This window comes from Spodoptera frugiperda, chromosome 15 (assembly GCF_023101765.2).
Source record: "Spodoptera frugiperda isolate SF20-4 chromosome 15, AGI-APGP_CSIRO_Sfru_2.0, whole genome shotgun sequence".
Lineage (NCBI taxonomy): Eukaryota > Metazoa > Arthropoda > Insecta > Lepidoptera > Noctuidae > Spodoptera > Spodoptera frugiperda.
Genome location: NC_064226.1, coordinates 9,337,131 through 9,364,706, shown reverse-complemented (window position 1 = coordinate 9,364,706; position 27,576 = coordinate 9,337,131). Strand labels below are relative to the sequence as shown.

At 34.9% G+C, this 27,576-nt stretch overlaps 4 protein-coding genes across 15 annotated transcripts in view; 1 reads left to right on the top strand and 3 right to left on the bottom strand.

The window, feature by feature from the left end:
- Positions 1 to 73: 73 nt before the first annotated feature.
- On the bottom strand, positions 74 to 3,883 carry LOC118279863 (uncharacterized). Its single transcript, XM_035599700.2, has 3 exons — positions 3,762 to 3,883; positions 1,063 to 1,221; positions 74 to 932 (listed from the first exon to the last, which is right to left on the bottom strand). Exons 1-3 carry the CDS (start codon positions 3,765 to 3,767, stop codon positions 276 to 278), a joined length of 822 nt encoding a protein of 273 aa, XP_035455593.2. The 5' UTR covers positions 3,768 to 3,883; the 3' UTR covers positions 74 to 275.
- Positions 3,884 to 10,385: 6,502 nt separating this feature from the next.
- Positions 10,386 to 19,756, bottom strand: LOC118279891 (uncharacterized). 2 transcript variants are annotated; one of them, XR_007706008.1, is made up of 4 exons: positions 19,577 to 19,756; positions 18,579 to 18,678; positions 17,014 to 17,653; positions 10,386 to 11,252 (listed from the first exon to the last, which is right to left on the bottom strand). XR_007706008.1 is itself a non-coding variant. In XM_035599734.2 (3 exons), the coding sequence occupies exons 1-3, from the start codon at positions 19,691 to 19,693 to the stop codon at positions 17,445 to 17,447; spliced, it is 426 nt and encodes a 141-aa protein (XP_035455627.1). In that variant the 5' UTR covers positions 19,694 to 19,756; the 3' UTR covers positions 16,150 to 17,444. The 2 variants fall into 2 exon arrangements, 1 of the variants encoding a protein (XP_035455627.1); XM_035599734.2 differs by lacking the exon at positions 10,386 to 11,252 and having other exon boundaries at positions 16,150 to 17,653.
- LOC118279900 (uncharacterized) lies at positions 11,246 to 13,859 on the bottom strand. The gene is made up of 3 exons (XM_035599747.2): positions 13,643 to 13,859; positions 12,828 to 12,924; positions 11,246 to 11,876 (listed from the first exon to the last, which is right to left on the bottom strand). Exons 1-3 carry the CDS (start codon positions 13,757 to 13,759, stop codon positions 11,668 to 11,670), a joined length of 423 nt encoding a protein of 140 aa, XP_035455640.2. The 5' UTR covers positions 13,760 to 13,859; the 3' UTR covers positions 11,246 to 11,667.
- A 970-nt stretch (positions 19,757 to 20,726) lies between the features above and the next one.
- Positions 20,727 to 27,576, top strand: part of LOC118279648 (cytosolic carboxypeptidase 1) — a 59,627-nt gene continuing 52,777 nt past the window's right edge. For 8 of the 11 annotated variants that reach the window (XM_035599380.2, XM_035599389.2, XM_050698793.1 and 5 more), the window contains exons 1-3: positions 20,727 to 20,936; positions 21,039 to 21,089; positions 24,389 to 24,523. In XM_035599380.2, coding sequence (XP_035455273.1) covers positions 20,918 to 20,936; positions 21,039 to 21,089; positions 24,389 to 24,523 — 205 coding nt within the window. In that variant the 5' untranslated portion in view covers positions 20,727 to 20,917. Of the gene's footprint in view, positions 20,937 to 21,038; positions 21,090 to 21,540; positions 21,700 to 24,388; positions 24,524 to 27,576 lie in introns of those variants that run through there. The other 3 variants (XM_050698789.1, XM_050698791.1, XM_050698792.1) reach the window with 3 other exon arrangements.

Here is a 27,576-nt window from a genome sequence, read left to right as displayed (position 1 = left end):
AGTGGAAGCATGTTGAGTATGAAATATCATACACATCATCATAACATAACAATCTAGAAATAAAACAAAAAGATGTGAAAAAAATTCGATGTATATGGTTCAATCAAGTTTGAAATATTGATAAATAACAAAAATGAGATTGTTCATAAATACAAATTACACACATAGAAATGATTTTCTATGGCAGAACACTTTCATATAATAATAGAAAGCTAATCCTATCACAAAAATGTACTGATATACATATTTTGAAAATTTTGATGAATATACATATTTTAAGCAGATTCTACGGATACCGTGTCTGCGTCATTTAGACCTTTGTCTTCGTTGTTGGCTCCAGGAAAACTGGAGGGAGGTGAGGAAGTTCCCTGAAGGAAAATGTTGTCTGGGTATTGTGCAATTGGCTGCTGAGGAAGTTGCGGGAATGAAGGAGCCTGTCCAGGCTCTTGAGGCAGTTGGGGGAAACTAGGGAAATTGGGGAAGGTGTTGGAAGGGGGGAAAGGTGGGAACTGCGGGGCTGGCTGAGTGGGTTCAGGCGCTGGAGGTTGAGGAGCTGGAGTTGATGCAGGTTCTTGTTGTCTTTGCTGTTCAGCGTTATAGTCTGCTGAGTCTACTACGGCAGAATCGGCGTCCCCAGATGGAGAAGAGGGTGGGCTCGGTGAGCTTCCAGGGTAAGCAGGAGCAGGACTGCTTTCAGGAGCGCTAGGATAGGCAGGGGCTGATGGGAAGGCAGGAGCTGCTGGGAATCCAGGAGCTAATGCCTGGACTGGAGCAAATGAAGCTGCTGAAGGATAGAAGACGTTGGTAGTTGGAATATACGAGTGTGCCGCTATGGGGTAGTATGCTGGTTGTAGGGACGCGAAGCTGTTGACTTGTGGCACTCCGTGGTATGCGAACTGAGGCTGCGCAGCGAATGCATACGATGTTGGCACCTGAGGAATGATGTATATTTATAAGTACGTATATTTGTTTTTTAGATTACTTCTAACTGAGCTTATTAAAGACTAGCTTCAAATTTCATCGTTCAAAATCAGTTTATGTAATAAGAAAAAAATATCTTACCGCATTAATATATTGTGTTGTGGAATAGGCGGTGGTCTTTGTCTCCCCTGGGATGATGGTCTTCAGGAGAGGGGAGGACACTGCGATGGCACCAGGCCACGCCACGGATCCTCCTGCTGCGCAGCTCGCGATTGCGCATAGCAGTGTGATTACTAGCACCTGAAATGTGTGATTATCACGATATTAATGCTTCTTATGTAAACTAGAATAAACGTTAATAACGAGTAATAGCTACCTAGACTAGACCTAGAATAGACTACCTAGATTAATTTGGTAGTCATTTTCATAAAAATCATTACAGTATATGAACCTAGAGATGAAACACTATCAACTTCGCGTTAGATTGTTAGTTAGTAATCTTAAACATTCAATTTATGTACTAATACATACATTGGAGTAAATAAAATATAACAGTGATACTTCACTGTAAATGAAATAAGCACAATAAGTGCCTTCGTTCAGCCAGGCCATAAGTTTATTTACGACTACGATAAATTAAGCTTATTTGGCATACAGATAAAAAAATATTGCCTGCCTCGTTGGTCGAGTGGTCGGAAGTGCAACTGCCTGGCGACAGGTCTCGGGTTTGATTCCCGTGTCTAGCAAAGTAGGTAGGCTTTTTTTCGGTTTTTCGAAAATTTCTCAGTAATAACACGGAGTCTGAATTTATACCCCGTGTAAGACAATAGGCTCACTTCCTATTTACATGGGACTTAAAACACAAATGGTGAAAAGTGAGTGTACATTATACATAGCACGTGCTGTAATGTGCACATTTGCGTACCCTTTCTGGGATAAAAGGCGTGACAATGCGACGACGAGGTAAGAAAATAAAGTTTTAATACAGAGACAGTGACCACCGCTTAACTGATTTATAGTTAAAAGAGATATAACTTCGTTAAAATGTCGCTTAATACATAAGTCACTGTAATTTAAAAAGTATGTATGCCTTAAAATTATTTGTTATACTTTTCTGATTAATCTTGGATCCTCGCCGATCACCTGTGCTATTTGGACATCGACTTCAGGGACACACTGTATAATAAATAGTTCACAGAGACTAGGCAGACGCGAGTTCTAATAATCCATATTTTAAAATGCGATATCTACTAAATTATTAGCTGCTAAGCATGATTCTATGGAAGCATGGGTCTCCCAGGTGTATCTTAATGCATTGAGGATAAGGTGCTTAAGAGCAGTAACACAGCTTAATTTATTAAAATCAAATTTTGTGTTTCAATCAGCAGAATTGTTAACTTTTGATTGAGGATAATGACGCCGTTAACTGTTTGTGATTTTTTTGCAGAATCACCACAATCACCAATCCACATGGTGAAACATAGACCTTAATATCGTGGGTACCAACCATTCACCATTCAATTTAGTATCAAAATCAATGATAGAATATGATTATGACTTTATTCCATATTAAACCATAAGTATGGAAATGTAACATGTGGAGGCATCATTCCACATATGGTTGTTTTATGTAAAGAACACAGTTATTGAATGTCTTATTCCCTACTTTGTATTCAGACAATGTGCATTGCATGTTTTTGCAATCTAATTTAAAAACACGAAACCACTGCAATGTGTAATTTTAATTAAAGTGTCTTGTATATTTTTTATTTTTAAACTTTAAACGTGGCTCCACACCTGGATTCTTTTCCTGTGTCGTGGATGCGATACAATTAGAACCATACAATTTTACATACACATATGTATGTTGAAATTAAAAAAAGAAAATAATATAACACACATATTGAATTTAATTTAGTAACATCAATGAATAATATGTTTTAACTGTAATAATATACCTAATGAGTTAAATATACAACAGAAGTTACTTCGTAACAAATAACCATTAAGCTTTTACCTTTTTGTTTAATTAATTTGTTTAAAAATATTCTAATAGTTTTTTTTTCTTTGGAATATATTCTTGCAAGCCTATAAATGTTAAATGGTATAAGTAAAATTCAAAACCTACAGAGAACAAATTAATTTTACCTTTAAATAAGCTTAAATGTCAATATTGAACCAACCTGTACTACGAAAGCATCAATACCTTTCGTATTTTAATAAACAGCTTTGACAATAATGATTATGTAAAAGCAAACCACAGGTTAATCACAACTACAATATATCACTATATGGAACACTCATCAATCAATTCTATTGACTATGTCCTTATCTAAAGCCTCATATTTGGGACTGATACTAAGCTTTAAGCCAACAATGTGTTATTATATTCATACCCTCTAATCGCTGTCACACATTATAATAAAAACATACTTAGATTTGGTAGTAAATAGTAATATAAGCAACTTCACATTTTTGTACATTGTACAGTGGCGTTATGTGCCATTATGTGCACCTCTGCCTACCCCTTCGTGGATTAAAGGCGTGACGATATAAAAAAAATCACATTTCTGTTAATATGTATAAAAAAACTACCAGAATTAAAGAACTAAGTAATACCACATCCTGTGCCTACACAGTTTTTAAAATACGAAACAAAAGTCAATGCCGAAAAAAACGAAAAAGAAGCAATTGAAGTTGAAGTGTAAAAATTAAAAGAAATATAGTTCACATAAATATTCACAACAAATACACAACGGTGGCGTACATATTATCACCAAATCACTTGTTGTCACTTGATATAGCGATATTTATAGTATAGTCCAAGGTTATTCACGTACCTTCATATTGGAGGCACAAAAGTGTTCTCTGTAATACGCGTTGTGATCTCCTGACGAGCCTTTTATACATTAAGTAGAACCCCGCCCACACCAAAGAAAGTCATATACTAGATACGTCTCGCATAATTGAAGCAATCGAATATAGTCAAAACAATCTGAGTTTACGATTTCAAATTATCTAGTAGCAAGCGTACGTTGAATATCGTATCGAAGCAGGATAACTAAAAAATATCGTATTTATTTATTAACAAACATTGGATATAATATGTACACTGGAAGAAATGAAACACAAAAACAAAATGACGTGAACTTTTATTTAAAAAAAATTATTAATCTAGTTATGTATATCAAAACATTATATCTAACTCATGACTACGTATGACTGTATAACTACGTACCTGTATACATGTCAGAAAATGCTTAAATAATAAAGTAAAAAAAAAAATATTTAAGTAATCAACATAAAATAAAATAATTAATTAACTATAGGTTATATTTGCATTGAGTGCTTAATTTTTGTCACCTCTTCATCGATGATTGTTCTTCATATGTAGCAATAAAAAGATCTCAAGTTCTTGAATACAAAATAATTTAACATGAGGATGAATTAGATAAATCTGTACTTAGATTTTATTACAAGAATAAAGGTCTAGTTCTAGTATAATTAAATCTTTCACACAAAAAAGAGAAGTTGTTTACGACATGCAAGAATTAAAGCTTAATTATTATTTTTGTAATACATATTATGATATTAAAATAAAAACAAACAAAATAAATATTATATATCATAATATTATATGTATATAACTATATATACCTTAGAGAAGAATTAAAGTATATATAATACCAAAAAACACGGAGGCCTAGGTCTCGAGATAAACCTAGGGATGTACCGTACACTAACCTTGCCTAGTCTTTTATCCCCAAAAATCTAGGCGCCTTTTGAAGGTTTCTCCCCGTTATTAAAAAAAGGTGTCGAGAGAAAACAGTTTATAGGAATAATCTGGATTATAATAAAGCTTCTTCGAACATAAATGAGAAGTATCTCTTCTTTATATGATCTACAACAGGATCAGCGTTTGGCTTAGACAGTGGATGATCAGCGTCTTCGGCATCTCCCCAGATCATTGTCTTGATCACTTTCATATAAAGGCGCAGCATTATTGCGGGTGTCATTCTAGACTCTCCTAAAAAAAACAAAATAGATATTAGAATTGGAACTGAAAACGGGATATTTTGAGTTTCGGCACTGTTGCAAGCGCCATGATCACGGATAAACTGGAGTAAATGCGGGTGGATGATTACGAATTTTAAAATTTGAAATTTCGAATAGATATTATATGAGTCTAAATAATATCTATACTTATCTAGACTAACAAATAAAATAAGAGTGTCTCTTTGTCATACTGAAATAACAGCTTATTACTTGCTAATACCGCTTAATGACATTTAATCTGAATGTCCAAAGTTATTCACACTTCCAGTTCCGATTACTTAATAATTAAGGTACTGTCAGACGTGCTCAATAAAAGCATACTTATAAGCTTGCTTAAAATTAGCGTGCTCTGCAAACTGTTCACATTTGCCAGCAATACGCATGCTTGTTTTTAGCATACTCCTAAATTAGGCAGCTGCTCAAAGTTCGAAACGTACTGCGACAGACGCACTAGTTTGGCATCAGGATAAACTTGGCCAAAATGGATGTACAAGTATATAGCGACAGATGCTAATCCCCGTACAGAACTTAATAAAGATAGCATGCTAATAAGCAAAGGCTGGCAGACGTGCACTCGTAACGCCTCTGGTGTTTTGGGTGTCCATGAGCAACGGCGATTGCTTACCATCAGGTGATCCGTCGTCTCAGTTACCGGCTTATGCTTGCTTATACCAAAAAATAAGGCTGGCAACGCTCTTCACTCTATTTGTCTGATACTTGCGATACTTAAGACCCTTAATCTATACCAAAAATCAAAATGATCACCTTGTCTTTTATATCGACGTTTATTCGTATTGCCAGCGGACTTTACGTCGTCACTTGGCAATAATGTGTTCATTATGTTGTAGTAAAAACTGGAGCCCTGAAAAAAGAATAGGTGTCATACAATTCGAAAATATTTCTTTGAATTATCTTGATTTATTTACGCTTTAGGCAACTAGGGCAATCAACCCTATGACTTTGAGTAAAGCAAACTTCATACATCCAGGTAACACTATTAATGCCATGTGTTTAGTTAAGGTACTAGAGACCACGTTACTCCCCGGATCCTGCGGACAACCTAGTGGGTTTACCGGGGCTAACCGGCTCGAATAAGGCAGGGAAGGTAACGCCTCTGGTGTTTTAGTCAGTAAGAGTCTGACACTCCCTCTCGCCTCGCCCAAGGCGGGAGAAGTCATTAGATGATTTTGCCCCCTCAAAAAAAAGGCCACGTCACTAGTGTCATGATGCGCCAGAAGACAATCGGTTTTATATACCTATATTTATTACGGTTAGAGCTGCACTTGCAATCTATGTCGCGTAGGTCACCAAATGCTTACAGCCGATTAGTTACCAGTACGTCACGCCACTACACGACAGTCAGTTGTAATAGTATCTCCACCTTAAAGTATTTGACAAACATACCTTTGTCTTAGCTTCACTGGCTTCAGTCACTGCAGTTGTAGACATAGCCGTTGTAAAATAACACTCACTTATTAAGAAAAATGTCATGTGTACTGTAAAAGTGTTTAAAACAGACATTTTATTAACTACAATTAATATAATTGTATACTTGTATTTAATTATTCAGGTCGTTTTCGTTCGCGATCAAACGTACTATGATCACTGATCACGTTATGACTATATTATTATTGCGTTCTTAGGCTATCACAACAAATATTGTCTTCTAAGGCTCCGTTCACACAGACAGGCTTGGAGAGGAGAGCAAATTTTTATCACGTTGAAAACAGAGTTTTAATTATTTGTATTAAGGTTTATTTTTTAATGTGCACTGTTTTTGTCATTAAAAATGCTTGAAGGCTCTTGGTGTGAAATAATATAAGGAGCCGACTGGCTCTGACTGTGTGCTCTTTCTTGCTCGCGCAACCCCAATATAACCGCCCAATACATTTAACGAGCAAGTGACAGCCGCCTTTTGCGCACTTATTGTGTCTCGAATCGAAATAATCGATTCTTCTAAACATTTTTTGCCCATATGGTTTCTGCTTGCGCTTTCGTTTGTTTTGTTCTGCTTCCAACAATCTTGCTAACAAATATATTTCTTCAACGGAGCTATCTAAATCCATGTACGAAAAGTCGTTACACGTTACACGAAAACAAAACTTTGTCTGAGAGGAATACTGGTACTGGCTGTATAGTTCATCCGACCGGCTCCGAGCGCGTCCGACCGGCTCCAAGCGCATCCGATTGGCTCCGAGCTCATCCGAACGGCTCCGAGCGCATCCGACCGGCTCCGAGCGCATCCGACCGGCTCCGAGCGCATCCGACTGACTCCGAGCGCATCCAACCGACTCCAAGCGCATCCGATTGGCTCCAAGCGCATCCGATTGGCTCCGAGCGCATCCGACCGGCTCCGAGCGTATCCGACCGGCTCCAAGCGCATCCGATATACTTGGCTACTCCGCTCCAACTACCTCCAAGCGTATACAATCCGGTCTGTGTGAAAAGAAATATGCACGCCGATGCTCTCCGAGGTGGTCTGTGTGAACGGACCCTAATCCATTCCTTCTACAAAACGACATTGTATTGTTTATTTTCTTGATTCATCGTTTAATATAATTTACGTACGCATACACGCTACAGAAGTTATGCAATGCTTTTTGAATATTGTTTTAAAAATAATAAATTTTCTTAAGTGCATAATTTGTTCTATACAGAGTGTCCTCGTCCCATTAGTCAGTGAGGCTGTGTGCTCCAGATTTCGATCGTAGCTGACATTTACGACGAGCTACTGTCCTCTACATAATCTCTCACTGACATTTCTAACTTACCAAACTTGTACCGATACATGTATGAAAATAATTTGCTGTTGATAGTTGCAATAAATTATTGATACTTAAATAAATACTTAGTATTAGTAAGATAATACCGAGTTATCCAATTTGGATTAACATTATACGTAATGTGTTATTTAGAAAACAAAATCGATTTAAGTATGCCGCGTCGTATGTCATTCTCTTTTACCTCACTAAAACCACCCCGGTGGCAACCCTCAGCACCTAGAAGGGGCACCAAGTCCTCTGATTAGACCTGCTCCAGTGCCCCCATGCAACGCTTGTTACGACACATCCCTAAGGAGAAATGCGTCTCCCTTGAACTCGCTCTGCTAGTTAGCTGCTAGCACGGCAGCACGTGACCACTTTTTTATAGGGGGGGGGGGGAATCGTCCAATAACTTCTCCTACCATGGGTGAGGCGAGAGGGTGTGTCAGACTCTTACTGACTAAAAACCACCCCATTCCTAATCCTGCTTCTCGGACCGGAGCCCCGGTAAACCCACTAGGTAGCAACTCCGGAACACTGTGCTATCGTCTTCCCTAAGGTCGCTGAATGGACACCTAGAGCCACCACTTTACGCATCCACGTTCCAAAGGTCTGCCTGCTGTTGATGCAAGTGGGATTTCGGCGCATTAGGCGTCAAGGTGGTTGCCTCCTCGTTCAGCAGCCTTCTATTGGCACATTACAGTCTCACAAAAGGAAGTCTCCTGTGTTATTCTATGAGCTGTTAACTATATAATTCCTAATTAAATTAATCATTGCCCACATTAAGCAAATAAAACTTGTTTTTCATTTACCAACGAACTTTTATTTAAAAAATCTATTAATCTAGTTAGGAATATTAAAACATTTTGCCTAACTCATGATGAAAACATCACAATACGCTACAGTACAACTACGTTACTGTAAACATGTCAGAAAAACCTTAAATAATAAAGTTAAAAAATAATGTAAGTATCAACATAAAATAAAATTTCAATTAATTAACTTAAGGTTTTATTTGCATTGAGTACTTAATTTTGATCATCTCTTCGGCGATGAGAGATGAATATGTAGCAATAAAAGGATACAAAAAAGTTCTTGAATACAAAAAACAATAAAATTTAATTTAAGGATAAATTAGATAAATCTGAACATAGATTTAATTACAAAAATAATGGTAAACCTTCTAGTATAATTATATCTTTCATTCAAAAACAAGAAGTTGTTTACGACATGCAATAATTAAAGTTTAATTATTATTTTTCTAATACATATTATGACTATGAAAAATACTCATTCACAAGCTCAAAATAACTATATACTATCCATGTACCTACATAAACACAAGTGTGTTAACTTTGAAGAAGAATTAAAGTAAATACCAAGTAACGCTGAGGCCTAAATCTCGAGATACAACAGCTTATAGGAAAAATCTTATTTTCAAGATATTTTTAAATATTTTTAGGTTTTTTTTTAAATCATTTATTCTCATAAAGACAATAATGAGCCACTTACATAAGAACATATAGGCAACATTCAGTATACATTTTATCAATATATATTAACAAAGTATAGTATGTATCTACCTATATATAAGTAGTATAATATCAATCAGCAATTAAACTCTTACGCCCGAATACTGCGGTGTCTGAACTTAAAAGTGAAAAGTAATAACAAAAGTACGTCTTAACTAAATTATTTACAATGAATTTATTTATAAATAAAGGAATAGCGACCCGCCCTCGCTTTGCTGAACGTTAAATAAGGAATCTATCTAAATAGTCGTTTACCTATAGCCCATGCGACGCGTCAACTGTAAAGACTGTTTTTTGTCTAAAACTAGTAGAAATTTGGAAACAGTGTAAAGAGCAAATTTTATCTTCATTTAATGTAGAAAATTAATAGACTATTTAAAAGGATAAGGATTAATACTATGTATTACGGACAAAAACCCCTCACAATAAAAGATCCAAAAAAAATATTAAAAAGTCCACACGACGAAAATTCTTTTAAAGAATTAGACCGTTTACGAAATTTGTAAATAGTAAATTTTACTGCCCTTAATCCTTCTTCTTTTTCTAATTCCTTTACTCTCTTTGTGTTACGCAATCAATCTAAAATAACTGGATGGACGTGTGTTATTTTTTTATTATCTTGGTATAGGAAGTAGTTCTCTCGTGTCGCGGGTGAAATCTTGAGAAACACATAGCCGTATTATAACTAACTAAAAAGTGTTAAATAAAAATAATTAAATTTAAAAAATTAAAAAACCCGACTGTAAAAAACACTTTAAATAAAAACTGAAAAGTAAAAAACAAGCTTAGTCTAAAAGTGTAGATAGCGCTATTACCACAAAATTTGGCATAATCAATACACAAAAAATAATAATCTTATGCGAAACATAATTGAGTGCAACAGTCGGGACCCATTAAATAAACTAGACTAAAATCATTCAATATGGGTCCCGACTGTTGCACTCAATTATATGTTTTCGCATTTATTATTTTTTTTATTGATAAATTTTGACTAGCTACTTCCGCACGGTTTCACCAGCTCATTTATTCTCATAAAGACAATAATGAGCCACTTATATGAGAACATATATTCAGTGGTCATTAACAAAGTATAGAATGTATCTACCTATACATAAGTATTATAATATCAATCAGCAATTAAACTCTTACGCCCGAATACTGAAATGCTACTCAATTTTAAGTTGTACTTAAATATCGTGCTATTTCTGTCATTTTATAAAGTTGATAGGGACAGAACTAGTATTGAGAGCGTCTTACAATTGAGTAGCGTTTGAGTATTCGGACATTAGTCATTTATTAAGTTATTCAAGACAGTTTGCTATCTAGATAGGCGAGATTTAAAAATGCCGAGTGAGCTAACACTTTTTAAATTTGTGAGTAGTTTGTTAAATAGTTGTGCTCCTTCATATATTATAGGTACTCTTTTTATCATAATTAGTGCGTATTTTTGGCAAAACAAGCAAGCTTGGTCGACGAAGACGGCGTTTAGAAATTTGTATATTTTTTTTTTATAAATGATAAGCTAGTGTATGTGATCTTATCCGTAATCTTCCTAATCAGGACGCAAGTGTTATGTGTGTGTTTGATATTCATCAGATTTGTTTCTTCAAAAATTTTAGATGTTGGTATTAAGTATGGATAACGAAACAATCGTTGTAATACTTGCAGTTTTGTTTTTCTGGCACTTCCCCAGATTTCTTTGAGATATAATGGATGCGACTTTATAAGAATATTATAGTATAAAGTAAATTTTTAGGTATGCATCGGTTTATACCATGAAGAGATCCTGTAAGTGCCATGTTAAGTGATGATCAATTCTCAAGCCAAGTTACTTTTCGCAGTCTTTTTGTACTAGTGGGATGTTACCAATAGTTGGTGTGTCGAGCTGTCGAGATTTTTTATTGTTGGCTTTAAAGACAATGTAACAAGTTTTGGAAATATTTATGGTTATTAAGTTATTTTTAAACCACTCAGAGAGAACCTTGAGGTCCTCTTGGGCTTTTGAAATAATGTCGGGAAAATTGGCTCCGAAATAAAATAAACACGTATCATCCGCATATAAGATTATGTGACCATGTAGATTTAGTTCTGCGATGCCATTTATATCAAGAACAGTAGCGGACCCAATATGTACCCCTGCGGAACTCCGTATATGATTGACAGTGTACTACTCTCAAAACTGTCTATTTTTACTATCAAGATCTAAGTTTAGATACGATTTTAACTTTTTTAATACACATCCCCTGATGCCTATTATATTCTAGTTTTTCGAATAATAGTTTGTGACTTACGGTATCAAAAGTGTTTTTCAAATCAATGAAGACACCCAGTACATAGTGCTTTTTATCGATATTTTCTTTTATTTTTGTTGTTAAATCAATAATAGCTGCAGTTGTTTACTTTCCATGATATATTTGATTTCTATTCATGTCCGCATCTTTTTCGTACATGTATGGAAAGTAACTCTCCTCCATATTAATTAAATCGGGTTCAGCATTTAGTTTAGACATTGGGTGTGGATCAATGTCTTCGAATTGTCCGAAGAGATATATACATAATTTTAGAAAAAAGCGTATCACTGTTGATGGTGAAATTCCGTGCAGACCTAAAAAAAAACAAAATACATATTATATGAGTCTAAATAATAACTATATTTATCTAGACTAACAAATAAAATTAGTGTCTCTTTGTTATACTCAAATAACCAAATACATAAATACATGCATGTGAATATACATACCAAAATAAACTGTTTTTACATTTTTTGTCTGTCAGTCTGTCGGTCTGTTTCTTCTGGCTAATCTCTGAAATGACTGGACCGATTTTGACAAGAATTTTATTGGCAAGTAGCTATCCATTTTATTGGCAAGATATCCTTGAGTAACTTGGGATACATTTATTAAAAAAAATCAAAACCTCAATATTTTCGAAAGTCATTATTCTGCGCGGACGAAGTTGCGGACAACAAGCAATAAAACAACAGACACATAATATAGGTACAATGCATGTCTTAAAATTGAAATAATACATTCAGTGTGCTAAAGTATTGCTATTATATGTTTATACATACATAAACCGATAACGGTTTTACAATTATTTCGCTTTAAAAATTAGAGCGAAGTATTTCCCGCTGATGATAATACTACGATAAGGCATTAAGGGGCGGGGCCTACTAGTGACACCTATGATATATACTTATGGTAGCTGTGTATTTAAACTTTTGACAAGGCCAAGTTAAAGTCTATATATATTATTTCATATTTATGACACAACCTATATAAAGAAATAATAAAATACTGTGTTTGTGTTATTCGAGAGCTTCTATTGGATTTTAAGTGAAAATGAAATTGTGTTATATCAAAATGAAATTGTGTTCGTTATTCTTGCTAAAACTCGAAAACGGCCGGTCGATCCAGCCGTCATTTAGCTAATTTTGGTCTTGAATTAAGTATTTGTGGAAGTCCAGGTCCGAGTCCTCGCTGATATTACTGTACTTATGTTTATTTAAAGAGGGGAGAAGTCCCTTAATCTATACCAAAAATCAAAATGATCACACCTTCTCTTTTATGTCGACTTTTATCTATATTGCCAGCAGACTTTACTTTGGCACTTGGCAATAATGCGTTCATAATGTTGTTGTAAAAACTGGAGCCCTGAAAAAAATAATATTATTTTATTTTTCTGGTACATCCCTTGTCCTGATACTGCCTCATTGGTCCAGTGGTTGCAAGTGCAACTGCTGGACAAGGGATCTCAAATTCGATTCCCGGTTCGGACAAAGTTATTACTGTTTTTTTTTCGATTTTTCGAACTTTGTGGTAGAACGGAGTCTGGAATTGTGTCCAGTGTATAGCAATTAGTTCATCCCCTATTACATGGGACTTATAACACAAATGGTGAAAAGTAATGCTTACCCCTTCGGCAACAAGGACAATCAAGCCTTACGACCTTCACTAAAACAAACTTCATATATCTAAGAAATACTATGAATGCCGAAAATATGATGTATTGGCCACGTCCCGTATATCATGGCGCGCCACAAGACAATCGGTTTCATACATTTATTATGGTACATTTGCAATGTATAAGTTTTTAACTGACATGGTCACTAGTACTATCATTAGAACTTGGTAAAGTTTATTAGTTTTTGTGAGGTTCCAGATATTTCGGGATTGTTGCAACTTGAACTGTTCATCCATGGTAATGGCGCTTGCAACATGGTACCTAAATACCCCGTCTCAAGTTCTAATGATAGTATGCAATGTATGTCGCATAGGTCATCAAATACTTACAGCCGATTGCTCACCACTCCACTGCGCTACGCCACGATAATCAGTTGTATCTCTATCTTAAAATAATTGCCAAACATACCCTTGTCTTAGTTTCACTGGCTTCAGTTACTGCAGTTGTAGACATAGCCGTGGTAAAATAACACTCACTTATTAAGAAAAATGTCATGTGTAATGTAAAAGTATTTAAAGCTGACATTTTATTAACTATAATTTATTCTAGGACTAAATTATATACTTGTATCTAATTAAGGACGTTTTCGTTCGCGATCAAACGTACTATGAGCGCATGACGACTGTGTTACTGCGTTCTTAGGCTATCACAATTTACAACAAATATTGTTTTCTAATGCATTCCTTTTACAAAACAAAGGAACGTATTCTATTGTTATTTTTTTTCTTGAATCATCGTTTGATGTAATTTACGTACGCATATATGCTACGGAAGTTACGCAATCCTTCTTGAATAGTATTTATCCAAACACAAAATGTTAAAGATTTCCTCATTTCAGATCCTGTTTATTCAGTGCATAATTTGTTCTATACAGAGTGTCCTCGTCCCATTAGTCAGTGAGGCTGTATGCTCCAGATTTCGATCGTAGCTGACATTTACGACGAGCTACTGTCCTCTACATAGTCTCTCACTGACATTTCTAACTTACCAAACTTGTACCGATACATGTATGAAAATAATTTACTGTTGATAGTTGCAATACATTAATGGTAAAATACTTAGTCTTAGTAAGATAATACCTGGTTATCCAATTTGGATCAACATTATACATATATTATGTAATGTGTTATGTCTGTGCTGCTCATGAATATGAACCCTCTTTTTTGTTGATGACGGGGTGAAAGCTTCAAAAGGTACCTAGGTTGTTGACTTAGTCTTGGGAGTGTGGGATTTTTACCCCTTTTATCTTACTAAAACCACCCCGGTGGCAACCCTCAGCACCTAGAAGGGGCACAAGGTCCTCTGATTAGACCTGCTCCAGAGCCCTCATGCAACATCTGTTACGGCACGTCCCTAAGGAGACATGCGTCTCCCATGAGCCTCGCTGTGCAAGTTGCATGGCAGCACGTGACCACTGTGCTATTGTCTTCCCTAAGGCCGTTAGAGTCACCAATTTACGCACCTGCGGTCCCAAAGGTCTGCCTACTTCCTAATAACTACTTCAACTAATTGTATATTTGTATAACAAGGGCACGGACTCGAGTCCGTGGCGATTAATTTACATTATATACAATGTGATAGGGGTGAGACTTCTAACCCGTTAAGGCTGAGTACTACATCTAATTTTATCGACAAAAGTCGGGGGTCGCCCTAAAAATTATGACTATTTTAATATTTTTTTTACTTTTTTTTGATATCAAAGGTTGTATGCGTCGTAGAAACAAAAAAAAACGACAAACGGTAGCTAATAACCTTGGCTAACTAATTCATTACTTTTTTCATATGTTTGATAATGTTTTGGTGAGAAAAAAATCATTTGTGAATTATTTTTACCGAAAAAATCACTATTTTTCAATATTTTCAATTAAGGGTTTAACCCCCATATTATGTTTTTTGTCGATAAAATTAGATGTAGTACTCAACCTTAACGGGTTAGAAGTCCCACCCCTATCACATTGTATAAAAGATCTGCCTACAGTTGATACAAGCGGAATTTTGGCGCATTAGGCGTCAAGGCGGTTCCCTCCTCGACGACTTATACGGGCAGGATCGGCCCTCTCGAGATTCCGTTCAGCAGCCTCCTTTTGGTACAATACAGTCTCACAAAAGGAGGACACCCCTTGTTATTCTATGAGCTGTTAACCATATGATTCCTAATTAAATGAATCATTGCTAACATTAAGCAAATAAAACGTGTTTTACATTAATCGACGAACTTTTATTTAAAAAAATCTATAAATCTACTTAAGTATATTAAAACATTTTACCTAACTCATGATGAAAACATCACATTACGCTACAGTACAACTAGGTTACTGTATAAATGTCAGAAAAATCTTGAATAACAAAATTAAAATTTAAATTAATTAACTATAGGTTTTATTTGCATTGAGTACTTAATTTTAATATCTTTTCTGCGATAAGAGATGAATATGTAGCAATAAAAAGATACAAAAAACAATAAAATGTAATTTAAAGAGAAATTTGATATATCTAAACATAGATTTAGTAATTACAAGAATAAATGTAAACCTTCTAGTATAATTATATCTTTCATACAAAAGCAAGAAATTTTTTACGACATGCAATAATTAAAGCTTAATTATTATTTTTCTAATACATATTATGACTATGAAAAATACATACAAAAATACTACATAAACACAAGTGAGTTAACTTTGAAGAAGAATTAAAGTAAATACCAAGTAATGCTGAAGCCTAAATCTCGACATACAACAGCTTACAAGAAAAAACTAGTTTTTTTAATATTTTGAGGTTTAAGTCATTTATTCTCATAAACACAATAATAAGCCACTTACATGAGAACATATAGGAAACATTCAGTATACGTTTTATAGATATAATTATATTAACAAAGTATAGTATGTATCTACCTATATATAAGTAGTATAATATCAATCAACAATTAAACTCTTACGCCCGAATACTGAAATGCTACTAAATTTTAAGTTGTACTTAAACATCGTATCACTGTCATTTTTTAAAAAAATTATAGGGACAGAACTAGTTTTGAGAGCGTCTTACAATTGAGTAGCGTTTGAGTATTCGGACATTACCTAGTCATTTATTAAGTTAATCAAGACAGTTTGCAAATATGTGTGTAGATAGGCGAGATTTAAAAATGCCAAGTGAGCTAACACTTTTTATATTTGTGAGTAGTTTGTTAAATAGTTGTGCTCCTTCATATATTATATAATAATAATAATAATTAGTGCGTATAATAATAGTTAATACGTATTTTTAGCAAAACAAGTAAGCTTGGTCGACGAAGACTGCGTTTAGAAATTTGTATTTTTTTTATAGATGATAAGCTATTGTGGATTATCTTATCCGTAATCTTCCAAAACAGAACGCAAGTGTTATGTGTGTGTTTGATATTCATCAGATTTGTTTCTTCAAAAATTTTACATATTGGTATTAAGTATGGATAACGAAACAATCGTTGTAATACTTGCAATTTTGTTTTTCTGGCACTTCCCCAGATTTCTATGAGATATAATAGATGCGACTTTATAAGAATATTATAGTATAACGTATATTTTTAGGTATGCATCGGTTTATACCACGAAGAGATCCTGTAAGTGACATGTTAAGTGATGATCAATTCTTCTTCTGTCGTCTTTTTGTTCTAGTGGGATGTTATCAATAGTTAGCGAGTCGTGCTGTGGAGATTTTTTATTTTTAGCTTTAAAGACAATGTAACAAGTTTTGGAAATATTTATGGTTAATAAGTTATTTTCAAACCACTCAGAGAGAACATTGAGGTCCTCTTGGGCTTTTGAAATAATGTCGGGAAAATTGGCTCCGAAATAAAATAAACACGTATCATACGCATATAAGATTATGTGACCATGTAGATTTAGTTCTGCGATGCCATTTATATCAAGAACAGTAGCGGACCCAATATGGACCCCTGCGGAACTCCGTATATGATTGACAGTGTACTACTCTCAAAATTGTCTATTTTTTCTATCTAGATTTAGATACGATTTTAACTTTTTTAATACACATCCCCTGATAGGCATATATTACAGTTTTTTGAATAATAGTTTGTGACTTACGGTATCAAAAGTTTTTTTCAAATCAATGAAGACACCCAGTACACAGTGCTTTTTATCGATATTTTCTTTTATTTTTGTTGTTAAATCAATAGTTACTGCAGTTGTGTTGTTTTTAGCTCTGAAACCATTTACTTTCCATGATATAATTGATTTCCATTTGTGTCCGCATCTTTTTCGTACATGTATGGAAAGTAACCCTTCTTCATATTAATTAAAACGGGTTCAACATTTTGTTTAGACATTGGGTGATTAATGTCTTCAAATTGTCCGAAGAGAAGATTCTTGACTAATTTTAGAAAAAGGCGTATCATTGCTGGGGGTGAAATTCCGGCCGGACCTAAAAAAAAAACAAAATACATATTATATGATTCTAAATAATAACTATATTTATCTAGACTAACAAATAAAATTAGTGTCTCTTTGTTATACTCAAATAACCAAATACATAAATACATGCATGTGAATATACATACCAAAATAAACTGTTTTTACATTTTTTGTCTAATCGGTCTGTTTCTTCTGGCTAATCTCTGAAATGGCTGGACCGATTTTGACAAGAATTTTATTGGCAAGTAGCTAGATATACTTGAGTAACTTGGGATACATTTATTAAATAAAAATTAAAACCTCAATATTTTCGGAAGTCATTATTCTGCGCGGACGAAGTTGCGCACAACAAGCAATAAAACAACAGACACATAATATATTGTGTCTTAAAATTGAAATAATACATTCAGTGTGCTAAAGTATTGCTGTTACATGTTTATACATACATAAACCGATAACGGTTTTACAATTATTTCGCTTTAAAAATTAGAGCGAAGTACTTCCCGCTGATGATATTACCGCGATAAGGCATTAAGGGGCGGGGCCTACTAGTGACACCTATGATATATACTTATGGTAGCTGTGTATTTAAACTTTTGACAAGGCCAAGTTAAAGTGTATATATATTATTTCATATTTATGACACAACCTGTATAAAGAAATAATAAAATACTGTGTTATTCGAGAGCTTCTTTGGATTTTAAGTGAAAATTAAATTGTGACTTGTGAAATTGTGTTATATCAAAATGAAATTGTGTTCGTTATTCTTGCTAAAACTCGAAAACGGCCGGTCGATCCAGCCGTCATTTAGCTAATTTTGGTCTTGAGTTAAGTATTTGTGGAAGTCCAGGGAGTCCTCGCTGATGTTACTGTACTTATGTTTATTTAAAGAGGGGAGAAGTCCCTTAATCTATACCAAAAATCAAAATTATCACCTTGTCTTTTATATCGATTGATTTTATCTGTATTGCCAGCGCACTTCACGTCGTCACTTGGGAATAGTTTGTTTATTATGTTGTGGTCAAAACTGGAGACCTGAAAAAAAGAATATTATTTTATTTTTCTGGTACAAAATTCTAAAATATGGCTATGAATTATCTTGATTTAATTACACTTTAGGCGACAAGGCTGCCGAGCAATTTATAAACGCAATAAAAAACATATACAGAAATTGGTACTTAGGTACTGGGTTTATGAATTGTGCGTCAGAAGGACAATCAAGCCTTACAACCTTCACTGAAGTAAAGTTCATACATCCAGGTAACACTATTAATTTATTATTAATGCCGAAATTATGATGTATTGGCCACGTCCCGTGTGTCGTGGCGCGCCATGGTCACTAGTACTATCATTAGAAATTGAGGCGGGATATTTACGATGTTTTTTTTTTTATGGGACTTGCCGGTAATCGACCAGACGTATTACCTGATGGTAAGCAATCGCCGCCGCCCATGGACACTTGAAACACCAGAGGCTTTACAAGTGCGTTACCGGCTTTTTGGGAGTTAGGAATTTAAGGGTTGTTGTTCGGGAATGGGGATGGGGAAGATTGGGAAGGGGGAATTGGGCCTCCGGTAACCTCACTCACACAACGAAACACAACGCAAGCGTTGTTTCACGTCGGTTTTCTGTGAGGCCGTGGTATTACTCCGGTCGAGCCGGCCCATTCGTGCCGAAGCATGGCTCTCCCACACTTTTTGTTTATTAGTTTTTGCGAGTTTCCGGATATTTCGGCACTGTTGCAAGAGCCATGATTACGGATGAACAGTTCTACTTAATACAAATGGTAAATATCCCGCCTCAAGTTCTCATGATAGTATGCAATGTATGTCGCATAGGTCATCAAATACTTACAGCCGATTGCTCACCACTGCACTGCGCTATGCCACGATAATCAGTTGTATCTCTATCTTAAAAAAAATGCCAAACATACCCTTGTCTTAGTTTTACTGGCTTCTGTTACTGCAGTTGTAGACATAGCCGTTGTAAAATAACACTGACTTATTAAGAAAAATGTCATGTGTAATGTAAAAGTATTTAAAACTGGCATTTTATTAATTCTATAATACTGGGACGAAATGATATACTTGTATCTAATTAAGGACGTTTTCGTTCGCGATCAAACGTACTATGAGCGCATGACGACTGTGTTACTGCGTTCTTAGGCTATCACAATTTACAACAAATATTGTTTTCTAATGCATTCCTTTTACAAAACAAAGGAACGTATTCTATTGTTGTTTTTTTTTTCTTGAATCATCGTTTGATGTAATTTACGTACGCATATACGCTACGGAAGTTACACAATGCTTTTTGAATAGTATTTATCCAAACACAAAATGTTAGAGATTTCCTCATTTCAGATCCTGTTTATTCAGTGCATAATTTGTTCCATACAGAGTGTCCTCGTCCCATTAGTCAGTGAGGCTGTGTGCTCCAGATTTCGATCGTAGCTGACATTTACGACGAGCTACTGTCCTCTACATAATCTCTCATTGACATTTCTAACTTACCAAACTTGTACCGATACATGTATGAAAATAATTTACCGTTGATAGACGCAATAAATTAATGGTAAAATACTTAGTATTAGTAAGATAATACCGTGTTATCTTATTTGGATTAATATTATATAATATTCCGCCTGGTATGTCGCGCAATACTACTCATTGATGATGAATCATTATAACGAACCCGGTGGCCACCCTCAGCACCTATAAGGAGCACCGAGTCCTCTAATTAGACCTGCCCCAAAACCCCCATGCAACGCCTATTACTGTGCCGGTTGCCTGCTTGATAACTTCTATGAGCAGGATTGGCCCTCTTGCAATCCCGCTCAGCAGCCTCCTTTTGCCACATTACAGTCCCACAAAAAGAAGGTGTTATTCCATGAGCTGTTAACCATATGATTCCTAATTAAATTAATCATTGCCAACCAAGTAAAACGTGATTTTTTTTTCTTTTTCATACATTGGTTCAGTACAATAGAAAATAAATAAAATCAGTATCAACCTCTTTAGTATAAAAAACATCAAAAAAAATATATACAAACTTTTTTCATTCATTGCTGGCTGGTAAGAAACCGTGAATGTCAATAAAAAGTAATAAGGCTCCCACATTTTATAGGTTATAAACTGACAAAAATTTCCAATCTGCTTCCAAAACTTTTAAAAGAGAAAGAAATACTTTAAACCAGAAATAAAATGCATTGTTTTTACAAAAAGATAACTCTGATATACTAACCCCTACCACAGCCAACTGTAATGAATGAACAATGTCAGGTACGGATAAAAGTATGTTTCGTATTGTCATTTGTTGAGTTATATCGTATTGTACATTTATTTTATTTCTTTTTATTTATTTCTGGTTTTTTTTTTCTTTCTTTTCGTGTATAGCTACTGAATCCTCTGCACAAACTCAAGATATTGCTAAACCAAAAAGGAAATGTAAGTACCTAAAAATATGATTACCTACGTGCGAAAAATCGTGTCGTATTTCAAGATAGGTATATTGTGTCATAATTTCGCGTTTTACACACATCGCAGAGTCCAAAAAATCTACTCAAAGACAGTAAAACTCCATATTTTCATGAAAAATAAAATTCAAAGCCTATCGTAACTAAATCTTGGCCCTTTATCTCAGCTGTATTCATCTCATAGATTGCAAATATATCATCCAATAAATTAGGCAAGCGATCGATACAAACTACACAAGTCTATCAATTATCACTAAGTATGTCACTGAAAGAATGATAATTTGTGGCTACGGTAGTGAGTTAAATATGCTATTAATCTATCAACAGAAGTATTAATAATGGCTTCCTTGCATCGATATCAAAAAGGGGGTTTGTTATTAATGAGTTTGCAGAGGAAAATGATTTCCCAGTGAGAAGCGCGGCCGCCCCGCGCGCCTTTACGTTTTTCCTTCCCGCCGCGTTCAGTCGGCCGGCACCCGCCGCGGAGCGCACAGCTCAGCACCCGACGCTCGCACACCTCACACTGTTTATTTACAAATAGACCGTCACATTTGACAACAGCAGGGGCAACACGCATTCACGTACGTCAGTAGTATCTTTCATTGTTTTAAATCACCTCCCAATATATAACATTTGGGTTATTCACACATTTTCAAAGAATGTCAACACAAACACATTATTATGTTCAGTCTGCATTCATGAAAGTGCCGATTTTATCTACTCTCGTCCGTTCTATGATACTCCATTTCGCTTGTAGACACATTTTAATTAAACTAAATGTCAATTTAAGTGTGTAGGTGTTAATTGGCTCGTATAAAGTTTGTCAAATGTAACCTTACAGTCATTACGAGGCGTATTTAGACTGCTTTCCTTCGTAACAGCTACGAGATTAAGTAACAGCGTTCACACGTTACTAAGAAGTTACGAGAGAAGCGATAAATCGTTTGAAACAAAAGCGAGTGATTAAACAGTGTTCATGCAAAAACATGCTGATGCAAACATGTGCCAAACATTTGTTACGCTTTTATAATCATGTCTAAACTAATGAAAGTTTTTAAAAAGTATTTTATTTCCTAATTGATAGAGTTTAGTTTCCGACTGCATATGAGTGGAACTTTTGAAGATTCTGTTAGGTTTAATTTAAAACTATGACTGCATTGTAGTATTCTAGTCTTACCGTCCTAAATTATTCTCTGTTCTTTGATGGTGTGCATTACTGTTTTGTATTAATTTTAGGTCAAATATCCTGTGTTGCCAACTAATAAACAAATTCATTAGTGCTCCGCTGCGCCCATTCGTTTTGTCCCCAATTCGTTTGTTTACGCTAGATGCATCGTACCCGCGCCCTCGCATCCGAAAGCTATAACATATACATTAGAATCGATGTAAATTCATTCAAATTTATAGAGCAACTGTTACGACTGCTAAATTATCGAATGATCTAATTAGCTATAAAGATCATCTCGCATTAGACGCGTATTATGAAAATGATTAGTTTATTTAACGCGATTGATCTATCGATCTTGTAGTTTGTAAATGAAAAAGGTTTTGTATTTATTGATCTATTAACTTTTAATGTCACTAATGGAGTTTAAGTTTCGGTTTTATTATTTACTAGTTTATGTCCGCAGCTTCGCTAGCGTAGACTACAGATTTTATTACTTCTTTTTCTTACACAAAAGTAGCCTTAGTTACTCCTTAGTACATCAGGTACCTGCCAATGAAAGTCCCGTCAAAATCGGTCCAGCCATTTCAGAGATTAGATTAGAGAGATTAGGAAAAGACAGACAGACAACATTTATAAATGTGTTATTTTGATGTATGTATCGTGTTATAAGTAGTTATTTCAATATTACAAACTAACACTCCAATTATTTTACTTCTAGACTATAGATAAGTCTTGATATTTTCAGAACATTTAGTTGTTCAATTTGTAAGTTTTTCAACACAAACTTATAATATTTGACAGATTAAGATAGGTATCCCTATAACACTTTTGACTTCATTGAAATTGGAAACAATGATCGAAAAAGCATTAAACATAATTATTTTGAAAACAAACAAGTATTAAATTCCCGCTTCACATTTAAACTGTCCCACAATTTTCAATTTACATACATATTAACGATCAGAACCAGATGTTACGAAGCATACAAATGACCTTGAGCTACTTGCATTGTGATATTTCAAATGCTGCACTCAACTTGGCTTTCAGACACATCAGCTTAGGTCAACAAGCTACAATGGTTGCAAATCTAATCTAGACTTAGATTTCTCTTTCTGTTCTCTAATGGCTAGTGTCCATGACCTATCTACCAGTGTATTTGGGTACTATAGAATTTGAAGATGGAATTAAGACATACAAATAACTGGAAATGCAATATTTTATCTCTAGTAGACATATCAATTGCCGGAGAGAAATTAATCAAAAAGAAATTTCTTGAATGGTTTTAAAATTATCAAATTGCTGAAAAAATCTATTAAACTGAAAAGAGTAAGAGTGTGGGAAATAATTTACATCAGTATGCGTCATTCAAGTCTAATAAGAACCCAAAATTGAAACGAATGAATGATACATCTTATACAATACATCAATCACAATGTTAAAGTAAACAAAGAATTATCACATTTTCCTCCATTTTCAACAAAAAAAGTAATTGCTTTTTGCAGGCTGATATTGCAAACTGTTTGGCCTAATTCCGAAACGCTTCATAATCCTTCCAATCAGTAGGTATTTCGGAGTTACAGCTAGATTTAAAACCGATTTTTGTACTTCAACATCAAACCGAAATTAGGTCGTTACCCTAACTAGCACGGGTGAAAACTCGGATTAGGTTCAGATCGTTATCCGTACTTGAACTGTGGGGTCGATGTTTGATTTAATACCGTCACTTACACTTTATGTTGATAGCAGAAACCTTTTTGTTCTGTTATTTTTTTTTTCATACCGTATATAGTTTCATAACACATCATAATAAAAATTATTAATAGAAAAGTTATATGGAAACCTGGAGTATATCACATTTAATGACGATTATCAATTAATAGTAATATTCCTAACTAGCTGGCCCGGTAAATTTCGTACCGCCTTAAACATTTTTTTTCTCTTCTTTTAAACCTTCTCTGGACTTCCACAAACAGTTTAAGGCCAAAATTTGCCAAATCGGTCCTATACAGTTCTCGAGTTTTGGCGAGTCTAATGAACAGCAATTAATATATAAAGATTATTCTACGTCGAACTATATTTTATTTATTTCCATGACGGTGCAGCATTTCGCATGGCGGACGAGGCGGCGGCTGACTGTTTGTTCGAGCGCCTTCGGCTGCACCAGCAGCGAGCGCCTGACTCCGCGGAGGTGGCGCGGGCCATCACTGCGAGGATCAACTCGAGGCTCACGTCACACGGTAAGTACCTACACCAACATTCTAGTTTCATATTATACTCGTTTCTGTCCAATCGCATCCAACCACTGCTACTCACTTTACAAATATCTTCGCTTGGTGTTAACTCCAGTTCAGAATACAGCAAAACTGTGTAATGAGCTGTTGTCGGCGGTGTTTCCGAACCCGACTTTCAAACCTTCAAGAAAAAAAGTGTATTCCTTTTTAAAAGGCCGACAATGGACCTGTGTATCTTCTGATGTTGCTGGGTCTGTCTGTGTGTCCATGGACAGCGCTGATCGCTTACCATCAGCAGACTCGTTGGCTCGTTTGCCGCCTATTCCATAAAAAAACACTTTCAGCTTAAACATAATTTTTATTCTGAGATTTCTTAAGTTTTTTACGATAGCTTTCTACTTGCCTCTCTGTCCACGTGGTTGCCAGTTAAATGATGTCAGATTACTACTAGAATTAAGGCATAATCACTCAGTAACACAATTAGAACGTATACTTATTACTAAATATTACTTAAAGCGTGGTGTATCTAAAATATCCAACACTAGCAGGCTTCTAAATAAGGTTATACACAAAGCCTCTCAGCCGCAATCAATACCAAGTGTCTGGAAAATGGCTATACTGTTACGAACTGAACCTTCAGGCTATTTCACAAAGGTCACTTTTACCTAGACTAGTATCGGTTGTACCTTACTTTAGTGTATTATGAAGCACTAGAATACCTGTGTTTTGTATAATTAGATCCCTTTTAGAAGACACCTATAGCTATACCTAGATATAATTAATATAAAACAATATTGGTCAGATCTATAAAACTACGCAACGGATATCAATGCGGTTCTTTTTTTCAATAAATAAATAATTCAAGAGGAGAATTTATACGTACAATAATATACATCTTCGAAGCTGCGAGCGGAAAGCAAGTATATAATATAATATTGTTCCCTAAGGGAATGCAACACAAGATACGTTGGGCTGCAGACGACAGCCTAGCTATCGCGCCCACAGTGCAGTCACATTCACTATGTAGGAAGAAAAACAAAGTAGCAATTATTTTACGAAAATAAACAAAAACATTTGTGAAATGCGAGTGTTTAAATAGCATTTCTGTTTACCCCTTTCGGATAAATAACGCATTTGTACCTATATTGGTATTTTTATTTCTGAGAAAGAAAAAAATAAAATTTATCGTTTATCGAGTGAATAAACTTGTGCACTTAACTGTTATTCCTTTTTATTGGATCAGATGTCTGCCAGACTCTGAGTGTAATGTGACTGAAAATAGTATTCAATTAAGCAGGTGATATGCATCTGTTGATTAATCACTCTTTTGCAAGAAATAAGTCTTATTTAATTTAACAACTATACATTCAGAAAGTATTCTTCGATTTATAGGAAAAATGAAACTTCAATGATTCTTCAGTCTGCAATCTTTAATTCCCTAAAAATACTTTCGTCTCATTCAGTACGCATAAAGTCGATGTAAACATTTTTTTATTGCTTATAAAATATTCTTACGAGCGTCGATACTGTCCATAAAAATGAATCAGTAAGTAAATTCAACGCGTTTGAGTACATTTTCATTTTTAGTACTCGCAATTATTGTGTTCAAATATGGAGTAGAATATTATTTTATAAAATTATTCGCATTTGTACTCTTTAACTAGAATCGAAACGACAACAGCGCGTTCGGCGCTCTGATTAGCCAGCTCGAATAGACCAACCAATCAGCTTTAAACGTAAAACAAACTCGTACTGTGGATACTGACCCTTAGTACTGATTGGTTGGTTCATTCGAGCCGGCCAATCAGAAAACCGAACGCGCTCATGAACTAAACTCATATCAAGGGTTACCCCTCGTTAAAAATCATACTATTGTACATATCAACCAAAGTTCCAATATGCATTCAATTTAACAAGCAACTTAATGACGCATTTAGCAGTTCAACGACATAATTTACAACGACCTTGTCCATAATGATTATCATAATAAAGTTGTCGGATTATTGTTTTTGTTACCATTTCATAGTAAAGTAAATGAACTGTCTCAATACTGGAATGACTGCGTCGAACTTAAGAATTAAATGTCAGGAATAATGAGATGTTAACTAGAAATAATTCTAATAATTAAGACCTGTAGTCATAGAAGACCTGTAGTCGTTAAGACATATATTAATAAGATTGTTTATTTTGCTTACTTTATCTTACGTGATTGAGATTAATTTTAAATTAAAGGAAGCGCTGTTTGCTCCGTCTTCAGCCACATCTTCGCTTCGCCGTCCTGGCAGTAAGCGGATTGGTGTTAAAAGGCAGACTTATCAACGTTAAAAAAACGCTTTACGCAGACATATATATTTACCATGATATCAAAAAATAATAACACAAATATAAACAACAAAATTTCATTAGAACGCGCGCGTAAAGTGCCAAAATACCTACTAGTCTTACAATAATGCATACGCGGGCGCCTCGCTGCTAACAGCTGATCATGGGAAAGCTAGCACGCGCGAAATTTTGTTGTTATTGTGATAAAAATAAAACTATTGAGTATATAAAAAGTTTCTTTAGAAAAGTTGTTTGTATTCATGAATACAATCACGTGTTTAAATATCCTTCACTAATTACCAGTCACCCTATACATATAAGGCAATTGAATAAAAGACAATAATTATATATCTGCGTGAAATTACGAAAGCAGCAATAACATAAATTCGTATGAAACGATATATTGTCACGGTATCCTTTAAACAAGACGGCTGTTATCGGCACATATCGAAATCTACCCCACTTGAAGTTGATCAGCATGTAAATTTCCACACCCTGTATATAAATTGTTACTTTATTGGCTTCCCTACCACTGTTTTCAAGGTTTCCCCGCTTGTAGATGTATTTTATACTATACATTTCGCCGCCTGCGACTCCTACCGCGTATTTAACATTCTTTCCAGTATAATATCGAACCAAAAGTAGCCTATTACTCCAGAAAAGCATTTTTTTATACATACATAACTTCACGCCTGTTTCCGAAATTAATTACTACGAATCTTACATACTTACCTCTT